Here is an 18,336-nt window from a genome sequence, read left to right on the forward strand (position 1 = left end):
TGGCCTTCCACAGAGCCTGGCTCACCCCCGTCAGAAAAGGGGACCATAATCTGCTTGGAGGAAATTCCCAGGCAGGCGGTGGGCCGAGCCCAGGCCCCAGCCTTGAGCCGGGCTAACCGAGCACGGGAATTTCTTATGCACATTGCTATGGACTGAACTGTGTCCCCCTGGAATTCCTACGTAGAAGCCCCGGCTTTCCAGTGTGAAGTAATTCAAGTTAAATGAGGCCATGAGGGTAAGGCTTAGGTTCCACAGACTGGTGTTCTTACAGGAAGAGGCAGCAGCGATCTCCGGCTCGCTCCGAGGGAAGGTCACGTGACACAGAAGAGAAGGTGGCCTTCCACAGGCCCGGGGGAGAGGCCAGTCCAGAGACACCCTGATGGGACCCTGATCTTGGACTTCTGGCCTCCAGAACTGTTATAAAACAACATTCTGTTGTTTACGCCTCAGCTTGTGGTGTCCTGTGATGGCAGCCCTTTGGGCTCGAATGATGCCACTCTGCACATCCTCACTTTCAGCGAGGGGGTGTCACCCCCTGACCCCACCAGTGTGCTATAGACAACATCTCAGTTAATGACAACGGCACACAAGGCCCCAAACATCCATAAAAAGCACATCCGCCGGTAATTATACCTTCATTCAAATGCACAGCAGGGTTATACCAGGAGCCCTCACAATGATTCATTTCATAAGGTCTTGTAAAAAAAAGTCGGGAACGAAATCTACTGCAACTGTTTATTTAGAAGTCTACAAATTTGAGCTTTTAAGAAAGATTCACAAAATATTCAGTTGAAACCATCTTTCTGGTTCATCAAATTTCAAATATATTTTACTGTCCTAACAATATATTCTAGTGCTGTCTAAAACACAGCCAAATTATTTTTCTTTATTCATTTATACACATTCTATAATTGTTTGAAAACCAAGATTAAGATAAAAAATATTAACAAAACTACCCAATTACAACTACTATTTCCCCATATACTGAAATCTTTTCTATGGGTGCACCTTCTTATCTTACTCATTTTTAATTCTGTACACTACATCGATTTATAAATGCACTTAGGGAGTTCTCACTTTACACTTCTTATAAATTCAAACAACACCTTGTCAAAAGATTAATTCCCTTGACAATGCAGAAGCTTAGGTTTGTTAAAAGCACTCGCTGAAAATTATTTTTAAATTTATGGATCATACAAAATAAACAATTTACAAGGGGACAGGCGACTTTAAACATTATTTTGAAACCACCTTAACATGTGGAACTATAGATGAAGCAACCTGTCAAATTAGACACCAGTCATTTTTGGTCTTTTGTTTTTATTCTTTGCTCCCTTTTTAATGAAATGTGTGCAGTGAATTTTGTTTCTCCAGGCCCAGCTAACATCAGCCGATTCTGGTAGCCCCTGGCGCATGAGTCACAGGAGCTGAGACCTCCCCACCCCCAAACACGCACGCACACAAAAAGGCTCTGGGTTCTCCATCCTCCATCCTCGGAGAGGTGGGAGGGGCCCACGTCTCTGGGCCCCCTGCTGTGGAATTAAAGATTCCAAGAAAATAAAGCAAGGATATGCATGAATATGCCAAAGGGAGGGCATGTGCAGGAAGGAACACAAAACGAAAACGACAGTAAAGCTTCTATGACATCAAGAGAAATGTTAAAAGTGAGTAATGTGTATATGCCATGTGCAAAGGCAGCAGAGCGATCTGCAAACCTCGTTGGTCTTCGCTGCAGTCTGCCACCGGACCACTGGTTTATTAAAGGGGAATGTCTCCAGGAAGTCCATATCATGACGTCAGTATTAAGAGCCATAGCGATCCTAAAGAGAGAGAACCCAAGTGAAAATTGAGAGCACTCAGCAGCGGTTCCTCATTCCCACGCAGACCCACAGCTCGGACACCACCCTGCACCCAGAGGACTGAGTGACTGCAGCTTCCCCATGCTGAGGGCTGCCTGGGCTCGGGAAGCCACATGATTAATATCCTGCCTGCCCGTCTGTCCACCCTCTGTGGCCACCACCCAGGCGTGGGGAGGGCTGTGAGCCAGGAGCAAGGCATCTGCGTGAGCAGGGCCAAGCGGCCAGCCCTCCAGAGCCAGGTGTGATGGGGACGGAGGACACAGTGGAGCCTGAACCCTGAGGTTCTGCGTCAGCTGAGTGACCTCCCAGAAGCACCTTGACCTCCCTGTGCCTATTTCCTCACCTACAAAATGGGGATATAAAAAGAGCTAAACTCTAAAACAGGGGTGATCATCATAATCTAGAGATGTGAGCCACTTGGAAGGACTGATGTGGGCTCGGCTGGCCTCAGGGACATGTCGTGCTGACCAAGGTTATGTTATCAACAGCAGTGACACAGCGGGGGCTGAGGGGCTGAGGGGACACTCCACAATGGGGGCACCTCACCGAGTTCATGTCCCTACGGCCACATTGTACATCACAATACGTCCTCCTAAAATGACTTTATATAAACATGAAGGTGCAGGAGATAAGCCTTTCATATCATCAGAGACGACCTTAAACTGTTATATACAAGGGCCTGTTCTTGCCTTATGTAGAAGATTAGAATACAATCTAAATGCCCAACTTGGAGAATTATTAAATAAATTATATGTATTTTCACTCAATAGAATGTGGTTTCTGGAGAATTTTTAATTACACAGAAATGCTCATAACAAAACATTATGGAGAAAAAAAACCAGGACATAAAACCACATATACAGTGTAATCTTATATGCATAGAATATCTTTTTAAAGATAAAAGGAATACATAAAAATCTAGAACTAAAATAAGATACACCAAACTATTAACAGATGTTTCTCCTGTGAGGTGAGATTATGGGTCATTTTTATTTTCTTCTTAATACTGCTCTGTCCAGATATAGGAAAAAAGTGGATAATGACCATGACAATCCCTGTAACATCATAAATTCCCCTAGACTCATAAATTGGAAAATTTAAACAAATATAAAATTATAATTTCTGGTTTTTATGATGTCCTGAGTTACACTGCAGCAAACATATAAATCAATAATATAAAATCTAATTTCCAAGCAATTGAAGAGTGGTCCAAATCTCATTTTCGAAACTATGACCCCACCATCACACTCAGATAACGTCATCCCAGATTCACTAACCTGAATAGAAGTCATGACTCCATTAGCAAAGACAGAGAGCTTGCCAGCGACGGACCTCACCCCCTGCTTAAACTGGGCCATGTCAGGGGCGGTGGGCAGCACGCTCGTGAGGTTGTAGTTTCCTGCGCACAGAACAGACACTGGCTCGTTACTCTGCCGCTGCAGCAGCACAACCAGTGCCCAGGGCACTCGATGACTTCAGGGAACATGGATCCAAGCAGCAGATGTGGTTAAGGGAAAAGAACCCTGCAGGGGGGTCAGGACTCGGGGTTCAGCACCAGCCCCACTGTCCTGCATTTACAACCAGCTGCAAGACCTCACGTGAGAGAACATGTAATACTGGGTCTGAAGACCGTCATGGGTTCATGACTGGCACTGCCTCCTTCCAAGCTGTGTGCCTTTGGAGAGGTTCTTTACCCTCTCTGGGCCCCTATTTCCTCCAGGTGCTTAACACAAGACCTGACAGGTAAGTTCTCAGTAAATAGCAGATGGAAAGACATCTGTGTTTTGTGTGCTCAGCATCCCTTTCCCCATCTTTTGGTAAAGCCCTCCTCCCTTCCTCTGGGGTGGCCTGTCTCCTGGACCCCATCTAGAGCGATGGGCATGTGACCGGCCTGGGCCAATCAGAGCCTTCCCTGGGATTCATGTGCGCTTCAGCGAGAGGCGCCATTTGCTTCCTCTGGGGTTACTGGTGGGTCAGGCACTGTGACTGCAGCTCTGACTATGGCTGTCTCCCTCACACTCGCTGCTCAAGGGGGTACAGAGGAAGCCTGCATAAGAGAATGAGGTTCACCCAGGGAGGGGAGCCAAATGGGTGAGTCTGCTTGCTTTTCGAGCTGGAGCCCGAGCCAAGCTCACCGCCAGTCCTCCCAGGTACAGAGGCCCTTCCGTCACCTTCGCTAGGCCAGTGGCAGCCAGGCTTCTGTCGCGCAAGTTTTGGCTGCCCCAACATAAACACTGGTACAGTGCCACCAGCACAGGTGAAGTACGTCAGTGTAATCACACATAAATCTGACAACCCGAGTTTCATGGTGAACTTCCATCACACAATTGCTGGGGGAACTCAGGGACTGTGAGTGAACCCTAACCCTGCAGGTCCGCGAGAGGAAGCCAAGCCCAGCTACTGTCTCGGCCTCACGCGTGATCTGTCTACACCCTCCTGACCCTTTCCAAGGACAAAACAGAACGGGCCTGTTTGTCCTTCCACAGACGGCACCTAGAAGAGACGCTGCGTTCCCCCACAGCCTGTCCCCAGGCTCACAAGTGGGCAGGCCCACGGGTACGGGCTCTTCCCCTTCCACCTCCAGCTGACTTTTAACATTTTGTAGGCCTTTGCCCATGGCAGAGCAGAAGCCCAGCCCTGTGACGGGCCCTGGGTTCAAATCCCCCAACGCAGCCACTTCCCAGCAGCGTTGCCCGCCTATAAATGTTTTTTTTTTCTTTTTTTAAGATTTTATTGGGGAATTGGGGGAGGGGAACAGTGTTGGGGAATCGGGGAAGGGGAACAGACAAGTTGCTGTCCTTTTGTTCTTCAGTCTAGTCATGGAGGACGTCGCTTCACCGGCCCATGTTGGTATTATCATTACACTCTTCCCAGGTGAGGCAGATCGGTCGCTGGCCATTGGATGGCCGCTCACGGCAGCTCACGAAAGCTCATGCCAGCTGCCTGCCAGCCCCACTGTAGCCTATGCCGTTGCCAGCAACTCACGGCAGCCCAGCTCCAGGTCGAGCTGTTGTTCCCCATCTTAGCTGTAGAGGGCAGTGTCACTGGCCCCCATATGTGGGATCCGAACCGGGGCCCTGCTGCTCAGAGCTGGCATCCCAAGTCAGCTCTTAACCAACACACCACTCGGCCGGCCCTGTAAATGGATCTTTACTGCCAACATGCAGCCAGCGTGAGAGCCCGAGCATGAAGGGCCAGAACCACGGCTGCTCCATTACGTAGCGAGGTCCAGAGTGGCTGGCTGCGCAGGTGGGGACCAGAGGTCAGTGGGGGGGACCTCAGTAGAAGCGCCTCCACTTACGCCTCCACTCAAGAAGTGTTTAAAGAAGAGAGCACAGCTGAGGCACGACCAGGCCCCTCTGGCATGTGGCCCCTCCTAAGACTCTGCCCTGGGCCTGGGCAGGGCAGCTTTGGGACAATGGTCCCTCACTGACTACACTCAGTCCACAGGTGCCCTGAGCTGGCTGCTCATGCCCCAGTCATTCCTCTCCTCCCCTTCTCTGTTCAGAACTTCTGAATTCAAACCCTTGCAGCAAAGTGTGTCCAACTGACAGAGTTCATCAGTAGGATGTAGGCAAAAGTGCCTTGCAGGGCTGGGCATGCCTTTTTCCATCCCTCTTCCTCCTTCTTGCTAGCTGGAATGCAGATGTGATGGCTAGAGCAGGCGCAGCTATACTGGGCATGAGGTAAAGTAGAGAATGGAGGTCAAGAGCAACAAGATGAAAGAGGCGGGGTCTGGCAAAGTCTCCTTCCTCCTCTGATATCTGGGCACTGTGTCTCCTCTGAGGCTGCCCAGTGCAGCAGGCTAGAAGGGACGGTGGCAGTGGTCAAAGCAGCCCAAGAGGGCTCAGGCTATACACTGTGCTCTGGGAAATGACAGTGCACGTCACTTCCTCAGGAAGAGGCTGCTTGACCTGTGGATTAGATAAGGTTCTCCATTTGCTCATTATCTGTTCCCATGGCACCCCTAGTGGGCCTGGAGCAGAGGGTACCAACCTGGACTGGCCAACTGGGGCCAAGGGGGAGGCCTCAGGGCACGGCCTCGGGGCGCCTAGCACCCCAGATGCTCCCTTACCATGACTATAGGTTTCCACGGACCAGAGTTTGTCTGGAACCCACACAAGGGCAAAAATTAATGGACCTTTGTTCTCTGAAAGGGGACAGGAAGGCAAATACAGGCTGGCCACAATTTTCCTTCAATAATTGAAAAGGCTGCTATCATTTGATCTCTAACAGGTTTTATAGCAAACAATATTTCAGAGTGAAGTCCAGTAATGTGAGTTACAAAAGCACACACTGCCAGGGTGATTTTCAACACTTATGTTCTCTGGGCTGACCTGCCCCTGTGCCAGGGCCTCTGAGGTGGCCCAGGACCAACCTGCAGGGGCCTCATGCCTCGCTCTCCTGCTCATGAGTGGGTCCTGATCTCAGAGGACACTGCTTCTTTAATGTTAGCTGTGACACAAGAGGGACACACGGCGCTTCCCTTACCCCTGTGGCCTGGCTGAGGCCTGAGCAGGATAGGAACACGGCTTTCCTACGGCTCAGGGACAGAGCGGCCGAGTGAAGGGTGGCGCGGCTCTGGACATCTGGGATGGGCCCACTCTCTCAGCCTCACTTCTCAGGGCTCCCAGACATCCCCCCACTGGCATCTGGACCCTGAAGAGGGATGGGGAGACAGGAAATTGCTCTCCATCTCCCATTTCCAAAGCCGCATTCTGTCTTCCCCAGAAGACTGTGGCTGGTGGGTCACCTGTTCTATCTGCTCTGCGTAGCCATGGGGCCCTGCCCTGCGCCCCGACACCGAGCGGGCCCTTTAAGTGTCGCACCTCAGTTAAGCCTCAGAACAACCCTGTGAGGTAGGGGTTATCCACCCACTTTACAGACAAGACTGAGGCCAAAAGCGTCGTGAGATACACAGGGCCTCACAGTTAGGACGTGGTCAGCATCACACGGCGACCCCGGGCGGTCCACCTCCAAGGCTGTGAGAGCACACGGAATTGGACACCACATCTGCACGACACGAGAACACCTGTCTGTGACAATGCTGCCGGGAGACGACTTATTGGGTCACTGCAGGGATGTCACTTACATCTCCTGACCTGGGCTCACGTGGGAAGCCTGGAGTAACTGCTCTACCAGACTGTCTTACAGAGGACGGAAGAACATTGAGTAATGGTTGCTAAGAATCCTGGAAAAGTAAAAAGTCCTATCCAGAGAAAAGGTGTTCATGCCACAGACACAGTGGAGACCGACTCTTGCCGCTGCCCCCGTCCAGCCCCGCTGCCCCAATTACCTGCCGTCTGCTTCCTCTGCTCATCGAACAGATCGGCTGAGCTTATGGCGGAACTTGCCGAAAGCCTCTCCAGCCGAGCCCGGGTTTCATACTAGACAAGAGCAGGAAAGGGAAACATTAGACTCCAAAATACCATGAGCAATTTTGCAAAAAGAGTCATCAAGGAGCTGTCCTTTGAATGTGTTTATCCCCTAGGCTCGCTCTCTCTCCAACAGCTGCTGAATGCCACTGTCACAGCTGGGCCCGGGGACGGCATGACGCTCACTCACGTTCTACAGGTCACAAGCAGACAGATCAACGACAACGGCACGGCCAGCGAGGGCCAATGCGAGGGGGAAACCAGAGTGAGGTGAGAGAAGGCCATCTCTCTCATGGGGGTGCTCTTGCCAGCTGCCAGGAAAGGCAACTCCAAGAAGCTCTCTTCCAATACCCGCTCCCAGGGTGTTATTTTGTAACTGAACTTGAATGTTGTCAACTTTAAAACAGGACAGATTTTAGGGGTTGGGGGAAAAGCCTAGTGGTAGCGCTAAATACTCTCAAAAGTAAAACTCGAAAGTTCTAGTGCTACAAAGTGAGATCAGTCCACGTTAGGACGTAGTTCTCTGGATGGTCCAAGAAGCCGAGGAACACAAGTACCTCCGAGAGCTTTGTGTAAAGACGCTAACGCTTCAGAACCAGGGGGAAATCTTACCGCCTCCCCAACCTCCCACCCCGCCCTTTCCGTGGGAATCTTGCTACTTAGAAAGACTCCACTGAGACAAGTTTGTTAACATGTCTGAGTAAAGACGCAACAACCTGAAAATCAATATATCCACCCTCCCAAAACATAGCTATATGCTTCATTTAACTATGGCCAAAAATTAAGTAAATTACAGCTGTATCAGAAATTGCCTGACATTTGTTAAAGCTGTTGAACACATGGCTATTGAAAACACTGAAAAAGGAATAAGAGAAATGAGACACGTCCTACTTTCCAATACTCCTCTAGCTGGGGCAGCAAACTGGGGTTCGAGTCCCTGCTCCAGCTCTCTGGGTCAGGGGCCCCTCGCAGCCTGAGACCACCTCACTCATGTCCATCAGCTGCTCCCCTAACGCCCAGGCCCCTGCTCGCTTCCTGCTCTGCGGGGCCCACGCGGATGCTCTGCAGATACTTACATCAGCTTGGGCTTGTCTTCCAAAGTACATATCTGATGAGATGGCTTTGACATTGCCAAACTTCTTCTGGGCTTCATCTGTATTTTCTACTGGCTCATAATCTGGCTTGCGGCGAGTAGTAGGTCTAAAATTAGAAACAGCCAAAACAGAAGTGACATCAGCAAGACGGCGGAATAGGAGTTTTCTACCATCATCCTGCTACAGAACATGGATTCTGACAATCACCCACAGATGAGAATGCCTTGTGGGAGTCCAGGAGTCCAGGAGTGAGGTTCCAGCACATCATTGGAGCAGACAACCCAAGACTGGATGCACTGAAGAAGGTAAGAGAAACAGCTGCACTTTGCCTCTCCCCAAGGCAGCACAACTCAGTGCCAACAGAGAGCCACTTGGCCCGTGATTTCTCCCATGGGGGAAGGTGAGAAGGTGGTGAGTGGTGGTGAGTGGGTGCCTGGCTTCTCCATCTGTGTGGGACATTGCCAAGGTGCTCGCTTCTTTCTCACCCCACTCAGGATACTGAGGGGATCTGCATGGCTTAGAGCAGCGGTTCTCAACCTTCCTAATGCCGCGACCCCTTAATACAGTTCCTCATGTTGTGGTCACCCCCAACCATAAAATTATTTTCGTTGCTACTCTATAACTGTAATTTTGCTACTGTTATGAATCATAATGTAAGTATCTTTTTGTTTTCCGATGGTCTTAGGCGACCCCTGTGAAAGGGTCATTCGACTCCCAAAGGGGTTGGGACCCACAGGTTGAGAACCGCTGGCTTAGAGGCTGGGAGAGGCTAGAAGCCCAGCAGCCAGGGCGTGGGACTCATTGGAGCCTCATGGATCCTAAACACTCTGCAGACTCTGTGAGAAGGCCCACTCACAAGCCGCCAAGTGGCCCACAGGTGCAGCCCGATGCTCTGTGCGCTTCACCCACGCACCTCCCCCACCCACAGCCGGCTCCCTGCACACGCAGATGGCGAGAGTGCAAGCCTTTGCAGACAGCTAGTGAGCATGTGTGGAATGCCAGCCCCGAGCACGCACACTTGAGTATTTCAAGGCACCACCCTAGGGAAAGCGGGAGGCTCTCTGCCCCTGGCCTGGTTTGTGGGGTTGAGAGCAGATACACCATCTTAAGAATTCACTCTGAAAGGGGTTAAGAAGTGGGGAGTGGGTGCATCCACAGAAAGAATCTGAGAAAGTCTCAGAACCCCTAGGGGCTGACTGATGAAGGTATTTCTCACCCAAAGCCAGTCAGGCATTAATTCTGTAGGAGGCAACTGCTCCTTCAAATGCAAATACAGCAACACAAAACTCCAAGGAACATGAAAAATCAAGGGAAAATGACACCATGAAGGGAACACAGTAATTTTCTAGTAACTGACTCCAAAGAATTGTCTGACAAAGAATTCAAAACACTTGTTTTAAGGAAGCTCAGCAACCGACACAAACGCAGGAGACAACTCAACAAAATCTGGAACAAAACACACAAACAAAATGAAAAGCTCAACAGAGATAGAAATCATAAAAAACAGCCAAACAGAAACTCTGGAGCTAAAGAATATAATAAACAGAATGAAAAACACAGTGGAGAGCATCAACAGCAGACTTAAGCAGAAGAAAGAGCCTGTGACTTCAAAGATAATTCATTTCAAATTATCCAGTCAAAGGAGAAAAAAGAATGAGAAAGAGTGACGAAAGCCTACATGAATCATAAGAAACCATCAAGAAAACAATTTAGACATTACCGGAGACCAAGAGAGGGGGAAAGGGACAGAAAGCTTATTTAAAGAAATAATGGCTAAAAACTTCCCAAATCTGGAGAGAGATGTGGACATCTAGGTACATGAAGCTCAAAGGTCCCCAAACAGATTCAATCCAAAGAGGTCTTCACCAAGACACATTAGGATAAAACTGTCAAAAATCAAAGACAAAAAGAATTTTGAAAGCAGCAAGTGAAAAGAAACTCATCACAGACACTGGAACTCTGTTAGGCTATGAGCAGATTTCTCAGCAGAAACCTGGCAGGCCAGGAGATAGTGGGATGATATATTCAAAGTGCTGAAAGGAAAACAAAAAACAAAAAACAGCCAACCACTAGACTTGTCTCACAAGAAATGCTAAAAAGAGTTCTTCAAGCTGAAATGAAAGGATGCTAATTAGTAACATGAAAACATATGAAAGCATAAAACTGACTGGTAAAGCTAAGTATATAGTCAAATTCAGAATATTCTAATACTGTAATTGTGGTGTGTAAATTACTTAACTCTAGTATAAAGGTGAAAAGACAAAAGTGGTAAAAGTAACTATAGCAACGATAATTTTTTAGTGGATAAATTGTTAGTTGATACACAATATAAAAAGATGTAAATTGTGACATCAAAAACATAAAATGGGGCCGGCCAAGTGGTGCGTTTATTAAGAGCTGGCTTGGGACGCCGGCTCTGAGCAGCAGGGCTCCGGTTCGGATCCCACATGAGGGCCAGTGACACTGCGCCCTCTACAGCTAAGATGGTGAACAACAGCTCAACTTGGAGCTGGGCTGCCGTGAGTCGCCAGCGATGGCGTAGGCTGCAGCTCCTGCTACAGTGGCCTGCCATAAGCTACCGTGTGTGGCCGGCAGCCAGCGTGAGCAGCCGTCAGCTGATGTGAGCTGCCAAGAGCCGCCGTGAGCAGCCGTCCAGAGGCCGGTGACTGATCTGCCTCACCCAGGAAGAGTACAATGATGATACCAACATGGGCCAGTGAAGCGACGTCCTCCACAACTAGACTGAAGAACAAAAGGACAGCAACTTGTCTGTTCCCCTTCCCCGATTCCCCAATGCTGTTCCCCTCCCCCAACTCCCCAATAAAACCTTAAAAAAAACCCCATAAAATGTAGGTGGAGAGAGTAAAAGGGTATGGTTTTTGTATGCAATCTAAGTTAAGCTGTTATCAGCTTAAAATAGGCTGCTACAACTATAAGATGTTTTATGTACGCCATATGGTAATCACAAAACAACAGTAGATGCACAAAGGAGAAAGAGAAAGGAATCAAATCACAAAGGAAGACAGCAAGACAGGAGGACCGAGGGAACTACAAAACAAGCGGAAAACAATGGATGAGTCGGCAACAGTAAATCCTTACCTATCAATAATTACTCTAAATGTAAATGAATTAAATTCTCAATCAAAAGACAGAGTGGCTGAATGGATTTAAAAAAAAAAAAGATATAACCATATGTTACCTATAAGAGATTCACTTCAGTTTTAGATACACAAAGGCTGAAAGTGAAGATATGGAAAAAGATATTCCATGCAAGCGAAAACCAAGAGAGAGCTGGGATAGCCATACTTATATGAGACAAAACAGGCTTTAAGCCAAAAACTGAAACAAGATACAAAGGTCATCATATAACAATAAAAGGGTCAATCTATCAAGAGGACATAACAACTGTAAATACATATGCACCTAACATTAAAGCACCTAAATATATTAAGCAAATATTAATAGATCTGAAGGGAGAAATAAACAGTACTACAGTAACAGGAGACTTCAATATCCCATATTCAACAATGGATAGATCATCCAGACAGAAAATCAATAAGAAAAATTGAACCTGAACTACGAGTACACGTTAGGCCAAATGGACCAACAGACATATTCAGGACATTCCCTCTAATAGCAGCAGAACACACATTCTCAAGTGTACATAGAACATTCTCCAAGATAAATCGTACATTAGGTCACAAAACAAATTTAAATCATATGTTAGGTCTTAACAAATTTAAGAAGACTGAAATCATGATAAGTATAATTTCTAACCACAATGGTATGAAAGTAGAGCTCAACAGGAGGAAAACTGGAAAATTTACAAATAGTAGAAATTAACACATATCTGAACAACCAAAGGGTCAAAGGAGAAATTAAAAAATATCTTGGAACAAATGAAAATAGAAACACAATATACCAAAAATTATGGGATACAGCAAAACCAGTTCTAAGAGGGAAGTTTTTGGCCAGCCATTATATGAAAAGGTGCTCAATATCACTAATTATCCAGGAAATGCAAATCAAAACCACAATGAGATATCACCTCACATCTGTTAGAATAGCTACTATCAAAAAGACAAGAGATGTGTTAGTCAGGATTGGAGAAAAGGGAACCATCACTGTATGCTGTTGGTGGGATTGTGAATTAGTAGAGCCATTATGGAAAACAGCATGAAGGTTCCTCAAGAAATTAAAAATAGAACCAGCATGTGATCCAGCAATCCCACTTCTTGGTGTACATCTAAAGGAAATAAAATCAGTGTCTTAAAGAGCTATCTGCACTCCCATGTTCATTGCAGCATTATTCACAATAGCCAAGATATGGAAGCAACCTCTGTGGCTGTCAATGGGTGAGTGGGTAAAGAAATGTCACACACACACACACACACACACACACACACACACACACACTGCAATATTATTCCATCATAAAAAAGAAGGAAATCCTGCCATTTGTGACAACATAGATGAACCTAGAAGATATTATGTTAAGTGCAATAAGTTAGATAGAGAAACACAAATACTGTATGATCTCATTTATAAGTGGAATCTAAAATTTAAAAAAACAAAAATAGTCAAATTCATAGAAACAGAGAGCAGAATGGTGGTTCCCAGGGGCTGAAGTGGGGAAAACTGGCAGATGTTGGTCAAAGCGTACAAATTTTCATTTACAAGCTGAGTCAGTTCTGGGGATTTAATGCACAGCATGGCGACTATAGTTAATAATATTGTAGTGTAGTCTTGAAATTTGCGAAGAGAGATCTCAGCACAAAAAACAAGCAAAACCCCCCAGCAAAATAGGTTAAATTAATGTGTTTCTTATTTATAATGTATACATATGCCATTTTACTTTTTAAAAAGCCAACAGCAGTAATTTTGTGAAAGGATTTCAGACCACTTTGAAAAAAGCCTACAATTCTAATAAAAAATGAACAAACATCCAAACCACACATTTGAAGGAATTTTCCATTTAAAATGGCCTGTTATTTCACTCTTCAGTTCCACAGATCAATTAGTAAATATTGAAGACATATTATCAATAGATAGGATACAAAATGAGTAGGAGGGCCATATATTCCAGTTACCGGGGACAATTCCTGGTTACACCTGTTGTCCCAACGTATTAGTAGTGTCCCCTTGTACTCTCAACAGTTCCCTGGTTTGGACAATAAATCGTACAGTCCTTCATTCGTGATCCCCAAACTGGAGACAGTTCTTTGACGGTATAACAAACTCAACAGTACCGAGGCATGAACGCAACAACAGAGCCTCAGGTGCACTAGGACAAGTCAGAGAAGCCAGCCAAGAAGGCCCGTCGCTGCAGGGTTCCATTTACACCACATTCGGGGAAAGGCAAAATCATAAGGTCAGAGACAGACCAGGAAACAAAGAATACTCTTGAAATAGTAGAACAAAAGCATTTTACTGGTGTTGGAGATTTCCCCTAGAGATTCAGGGGTTCACTATTTACAAACCCACTGTTTTGCTGTCCATACCTGTCTGAATAGCCGGTGGCTTTCAGAATTGTGTCAGTGTCTTTGGTGGTCTCCTTTTTCCAGTAGAAATCTGAACTGTCATCCCAGCTAGAAAAAGAACTGCTCCTTAGCCCCATCGGCTCGTCAAAGTACCTGCACGAAAAGGAGCAGAACGGTGACCGTTGGAGACCTTACCGATGTCCACCCACAGTGGGTTCGTGGGGACTGCACTTCATGGCCCCTTTGAACTTGGGGGCCGCCATGTGACCTGAGCAGACACAGGTGAGTCATTTTCGAAGCCTTTACACTGCCCACGCTCAACACACCCAGTCCCCCCTTCCCTTGCCGAATGGAAAAGGCCGTGTTTCCCAGGTGCTGCAGTCTCAGGCAGGTGAAGCCTCTATCCATCTGGATGATCAAGGCACCACCCAAAGGACAGGTAGTCTGGACAATCACCTGTACACTTATATAACTTTAGTGAACTAGAAATAAACTATGGTTATGTTAAGATCTGGGGGGATGTTTGTCACTGCAGCATAACCTAGCATAACCTGTCCAGACAGCACATGACATCTTTAAGTGTTACCTACTATAGGTTACATATTTCATTTTCTTTGGGTCTAGTTCTGCCAAGTTAGGTAGTCACACACAATGCTGCTGGGCCTGGAGAGCTGACCGTACGTGGAGTGCTCCTTGTTGGCGATCCGGTCACCTCAGCCACACCTGATCCGGTCATATCAGGCTGCGGTCCTAACAGCAAATACCACTTAATGTAAATGATGTTGAATAACCTGCTCTGGAGTCAGACACAAAGCTGTGGACCGTTGAATCGGACCGTACTGCAGATGCTCTTTCAGCCTGGAGCTTGACGGGAGCTTGACCTGTAAGCATCTCAGAGGAGATGCTGGCCTTCTGGGTTGTTTACACTTTCATTAGCCGAGCATCACTGAGCAGGGCACTATCCAGGCAGCAATACTCAAAGGCAGCTTTCCGTCCCATGAAGGAAAAGCTTTTGCCCAAGAGTATCAGGGTTTGCTGGGACAGGACAGAGGTTGAAAGGTGAGATGGATGTGCCACAGCCCGAATGCAAAATGACTGGACTACTCAAAAATCAGAAGAGGGCCGGCCGAGTGGCTCAGTTGGTTAAGAGCTCGCTCAAGAGTTTGAGCTCTGAGCAACAGCGGTTCGAGTCCAGCCCGAGCTGAGCAGCCGCTGAGCTGCCAATAGGTAGCAGGATGGCTCAGCTTAAGAAAACAAACAAACAAACAAACAAACAAACAAAAATCAGAAGAGAGAAAGCCATTCTGCTGGGATCCCACTGCTTAGCAAGAGCCTGTCATGCATCGTTCTACGCTGGGGTAAGGGGTCTCTTCCTACCATCCCCCACGGAGGCTGTCTGTGCTGTCACACAACGCAGGAGGCACGCAGCAACTCCCGGGGACAGCTGCCCACTGGAAGGACAGGGTGACAGGCGACTCATGGCCTCGGCACACTTGCCTTTCCTCAGAAACACGACAGCCTCCAAATCTCATCTCCAAACCTTTACTGGCTTTCTCGTGTTTCGATGGCTAGATCCCAGTTCTCACTGCTTTTTACTTTTCCTTCCGCCCTCCCCCTTTATCTTCATCAACCCTGAGCACATTACTTGAGATCCCTTGACAGAGCACCCTGCGCCCTAACATCACATATCTGATTTATGGCTGTAGACACCGTTCTTTCAGTGAAGGCTGCACTGCCCTACAAGGCTGAGCAAACGGTTCTACTTTCATTATTCTGTACTCAGTATATAATTACATTGTTTATATCCTGGAAATAATGGAACTTGATAAAAAAACAAAAACCAATGATATGGTTGATCTTATTTTTAATAGAAACAGCACTCTTTCATAATTCATAATATTCAAGTTCTAATGGGCTAATGAATAATTTGGAAGCAATGAGAGCTCTTCATGGAACTCATATGCTTTCTTTCCGAAAGTCCATGTGGGTGCTACTTGTTGCCAAAGCCCTAAGAGTGCCCTTATTCTGCCAACAGTGGTTACAGGAGGCGGAAGAGAGGCGTTTATGTTCCTCATGATAAACAACGCACCAGGGTCTTTGGCAGGAGGCCAGCAAGAGTGGTTTGAAGAAACACACCGTCTGCTCCCAGGTTTCAAACCATAAATAATTGTTCCAGAGCGACGAAGGCCTCCAGGGCTAACTCTTTCGACCACATCACCATGCGTTTGGAGAAGGAGCGTCCCCAGGTTCCCTGTAGCTCCCGACAAGGCAGAAGCCTGTCAGTGACCTGGAGCCAGGAGGTTCTCCAGAAGTTTCGCAGGGCCACGTCCCAGCAGTACTGCTTTAACCGTTTTATTGCGTTAATTTCAAGGTTGTTCTCCAAAATGTGTCAAAAATCCATAGAGGGCTGGCCGAGTGGCTCAGTTGGTTAAGAGTTGGCTTAAGAGCATGAGCTCTGAGCAACAGGGCCACCAGTTCGATTCCCACATGGGCCAGTGATGCTGCGCCTGAGCTGAGCTGCCAACAGGTGGCAGGAGGACTCAGCTGGTGAGAGCATGTGCTCCTAACAATAAGGCTGCCTGTTTGATGGTGGGCTCCGCCCACCCACAACTAAGACTGAACTCGGCACCTTGAGCTGAGCTGCTGCCCGGATGGCTCAGTGGATAGAGTGTGCGCTCTTAACAACAAGGCTGCTGGTTTGACTCCCGCATGGGAAGGTGGTTACACCCACCCTCAACTAAAGATTGTAACACAGCACCTTGAGCTTAGAGGCCACGAGCTGCCGAGGGGCAGCCAGATGGCGATTGGCACCCGCCACAACTAAGATTGAAGAACAACAACTTGGCTGGTCCCATTCCCCAATTTCCCAATTAAAAAAAGAAAATCCATAGAAAATAATTAGAGTATTTATATTTAAGTAAATACAATTAAGGTGCTACATTTTACTAAAATAAATGATTACTTTAAAGTATAAAAATTTCCTACTGTTATTCATTCTTGAAAAACATAGAAAAATTACATGTGCTTTCTTAAACTTCCTTTCTGGAATGCTGAGCTTATGGGGTAAAGTCGAACGCCGCAGTCAGCAGCCTGGAAATATCATTCGACTGTAAATGAATGTTGCAGTGAAAATGTTAACTTGAGATTTATTTTATTTCCTTTCCTATGCTCTCATCTGCAGGAGTCACTAGGGAGTAGTGAACTAATCAGAAGGTGTGGGGAGCCTGACAGGTGAATGTGGGGCCTGCTGGCATCACCTGGGCTATCCTTCGATCCGGACTCGCGCCCTCGTGTGACACGCGGACCTGAAACAGTCTGACCTGCACGCAGCCTCCCCATCCAGTTAGACATTTAATTTCAGCCTGTAGAAAGCGTAAACAGCATGGAGAGGCATGATTGGGTGTTACCTCCAAGTAAACGGAAACCTGGTGTGTTACACAGGTTACTCGCCAGGCAAATATAAAACCATCTCCGAAAGTCATGACAGGGGATGCCACTATACAACAAACTTTTTTTTTTTTTGTAAAATATCTGGACTTGAAATAATTTGAAGCTACGCTAGGAGACTTTTTTAAGGACAGCGCTCTCCAGAACTCTGGCAGGAGAATAACGAAACATGTATCTGTTATGTGTGTTATGCGGCCAGACAGCCATCATGCCCTTGGAGATGGGAGCGAGGGGCCGCCGCTGGGCACGCCCGTTACTGATGGGCACACATTCGACTTCCCCAAACTGCTAACCCTGAAGACGGCCCTCAACGTGGTTAATTGAAATATCTAACAATAGCGATTAAACACTTAGACTGAGTCACACATCTCCTGAATCGAGTTTCTATATAATAACAGCAGCTAAACACAACATTAATAATAGCCAAGCACTATTTCAAATGCTCTGTGTGAGCATTTAACCCTCACACAACACTGTGAGGCAGATGCTGCTACTATTCCTAACTTCCAGAGAGGTTACATAACGTGGCCAAGGTCACACTGTCATTAAGTGGCAGAGGTGGGAGTCAGATACAGGCCATCTGGCTGCTGGGCCTGCACTCCTGCCCCCACAGCTTCTCAGCTGGTGCTCACCTCCAATAATTGTCTATGTTCACTCGGGGCCTTTTTTAGCGGGACTCGCCCATGCTGGTCAGGTTGCTGGAGGAGCCTCAGAGAGAGAGTGGATTCCAGTTCAAACCTGCCGTCCCTGCCCCTGCAGGCTGCTGGGACCTGAACCGCGGCTCTCTCCATAGTCAGCTTCACACAGGAGCTGGGCAGCTTGTCCGATCAGACGGTGAGCACTCAGCGACAGGGACAGGGGAGCCCTGGGGAGCCCTCAGCGTGTGACAGTGTTTTTATTAGTGACTGCACACACACAAAGCGAGTTGACTCAATACTCGGCCGTGCTCATTGGAGACTCCTGTGCTGGTGTTCTAGAACAAGAGGCAGCTGAAGGCTCGGCTGCAAAATGGCCCAGCTGTGGGAATAAGACTAAACAACCTTCGGGTTTTTCAACATTTGTCAATTTCCCACTTTAGATG

General features: G+C 47.3%; 1 protein-coding gene across 1 annotated transcript in view; it reads right to left on the bottom strand.

Moving 5' to 3' along the window:
• Positions 1-721: 721 nt before the first annotated feature.
• The window catches only part of ARFGAP3 (ARF GTPase activating protein 3), a 52,875-nt gene continuing 35,260 nt past the window's right edge, over positions 722-18,336 (bottom strand). Inside the window, exons 12-16 of the mRNA XM_019624011.1 lie at positions 13,830-13,961; positions 8,311-8,434; positions 7,156-7,246; positions 3,137-3,258; positions 722-1,820 (exon numbers count right to left, since the gene is read on the bottom strand). Of these exons, the coding sequence (XP_019479556.1) occupies positions 1,803-1,820; positions 3,137-3,258; positions 7,156-7,246; positions 8,311-8,434; positions 13,830-13,961 (487 nt within the window). The 3' untranslated portion in view covers positions 722-1,802. The remainder of the gene's footprint in view (positions 1,821-3,136; positions 3,259-7,155; positions 7,247-8,310; positions 8,435-13,829; positions 13,962-18,336) is intronic.

Source organism: Hipposideros armiger, unplaced genomic scaffold (assembly GCF_001890085.2).
Source record: "Hipposideros armiger isolate ML-2016 unplaced genomic scaffold, ASM189008v1 scaffold_572, whole genome shotgun sequence".
In the NCBI taxonomy this organism is placed as follows: domain Eukaryota; kingdom Metazoa; phylum Chordata; class Mammalia; order Chiroptera; family Hipposideridae; genus Hipposideros; species Hipposideros armiger.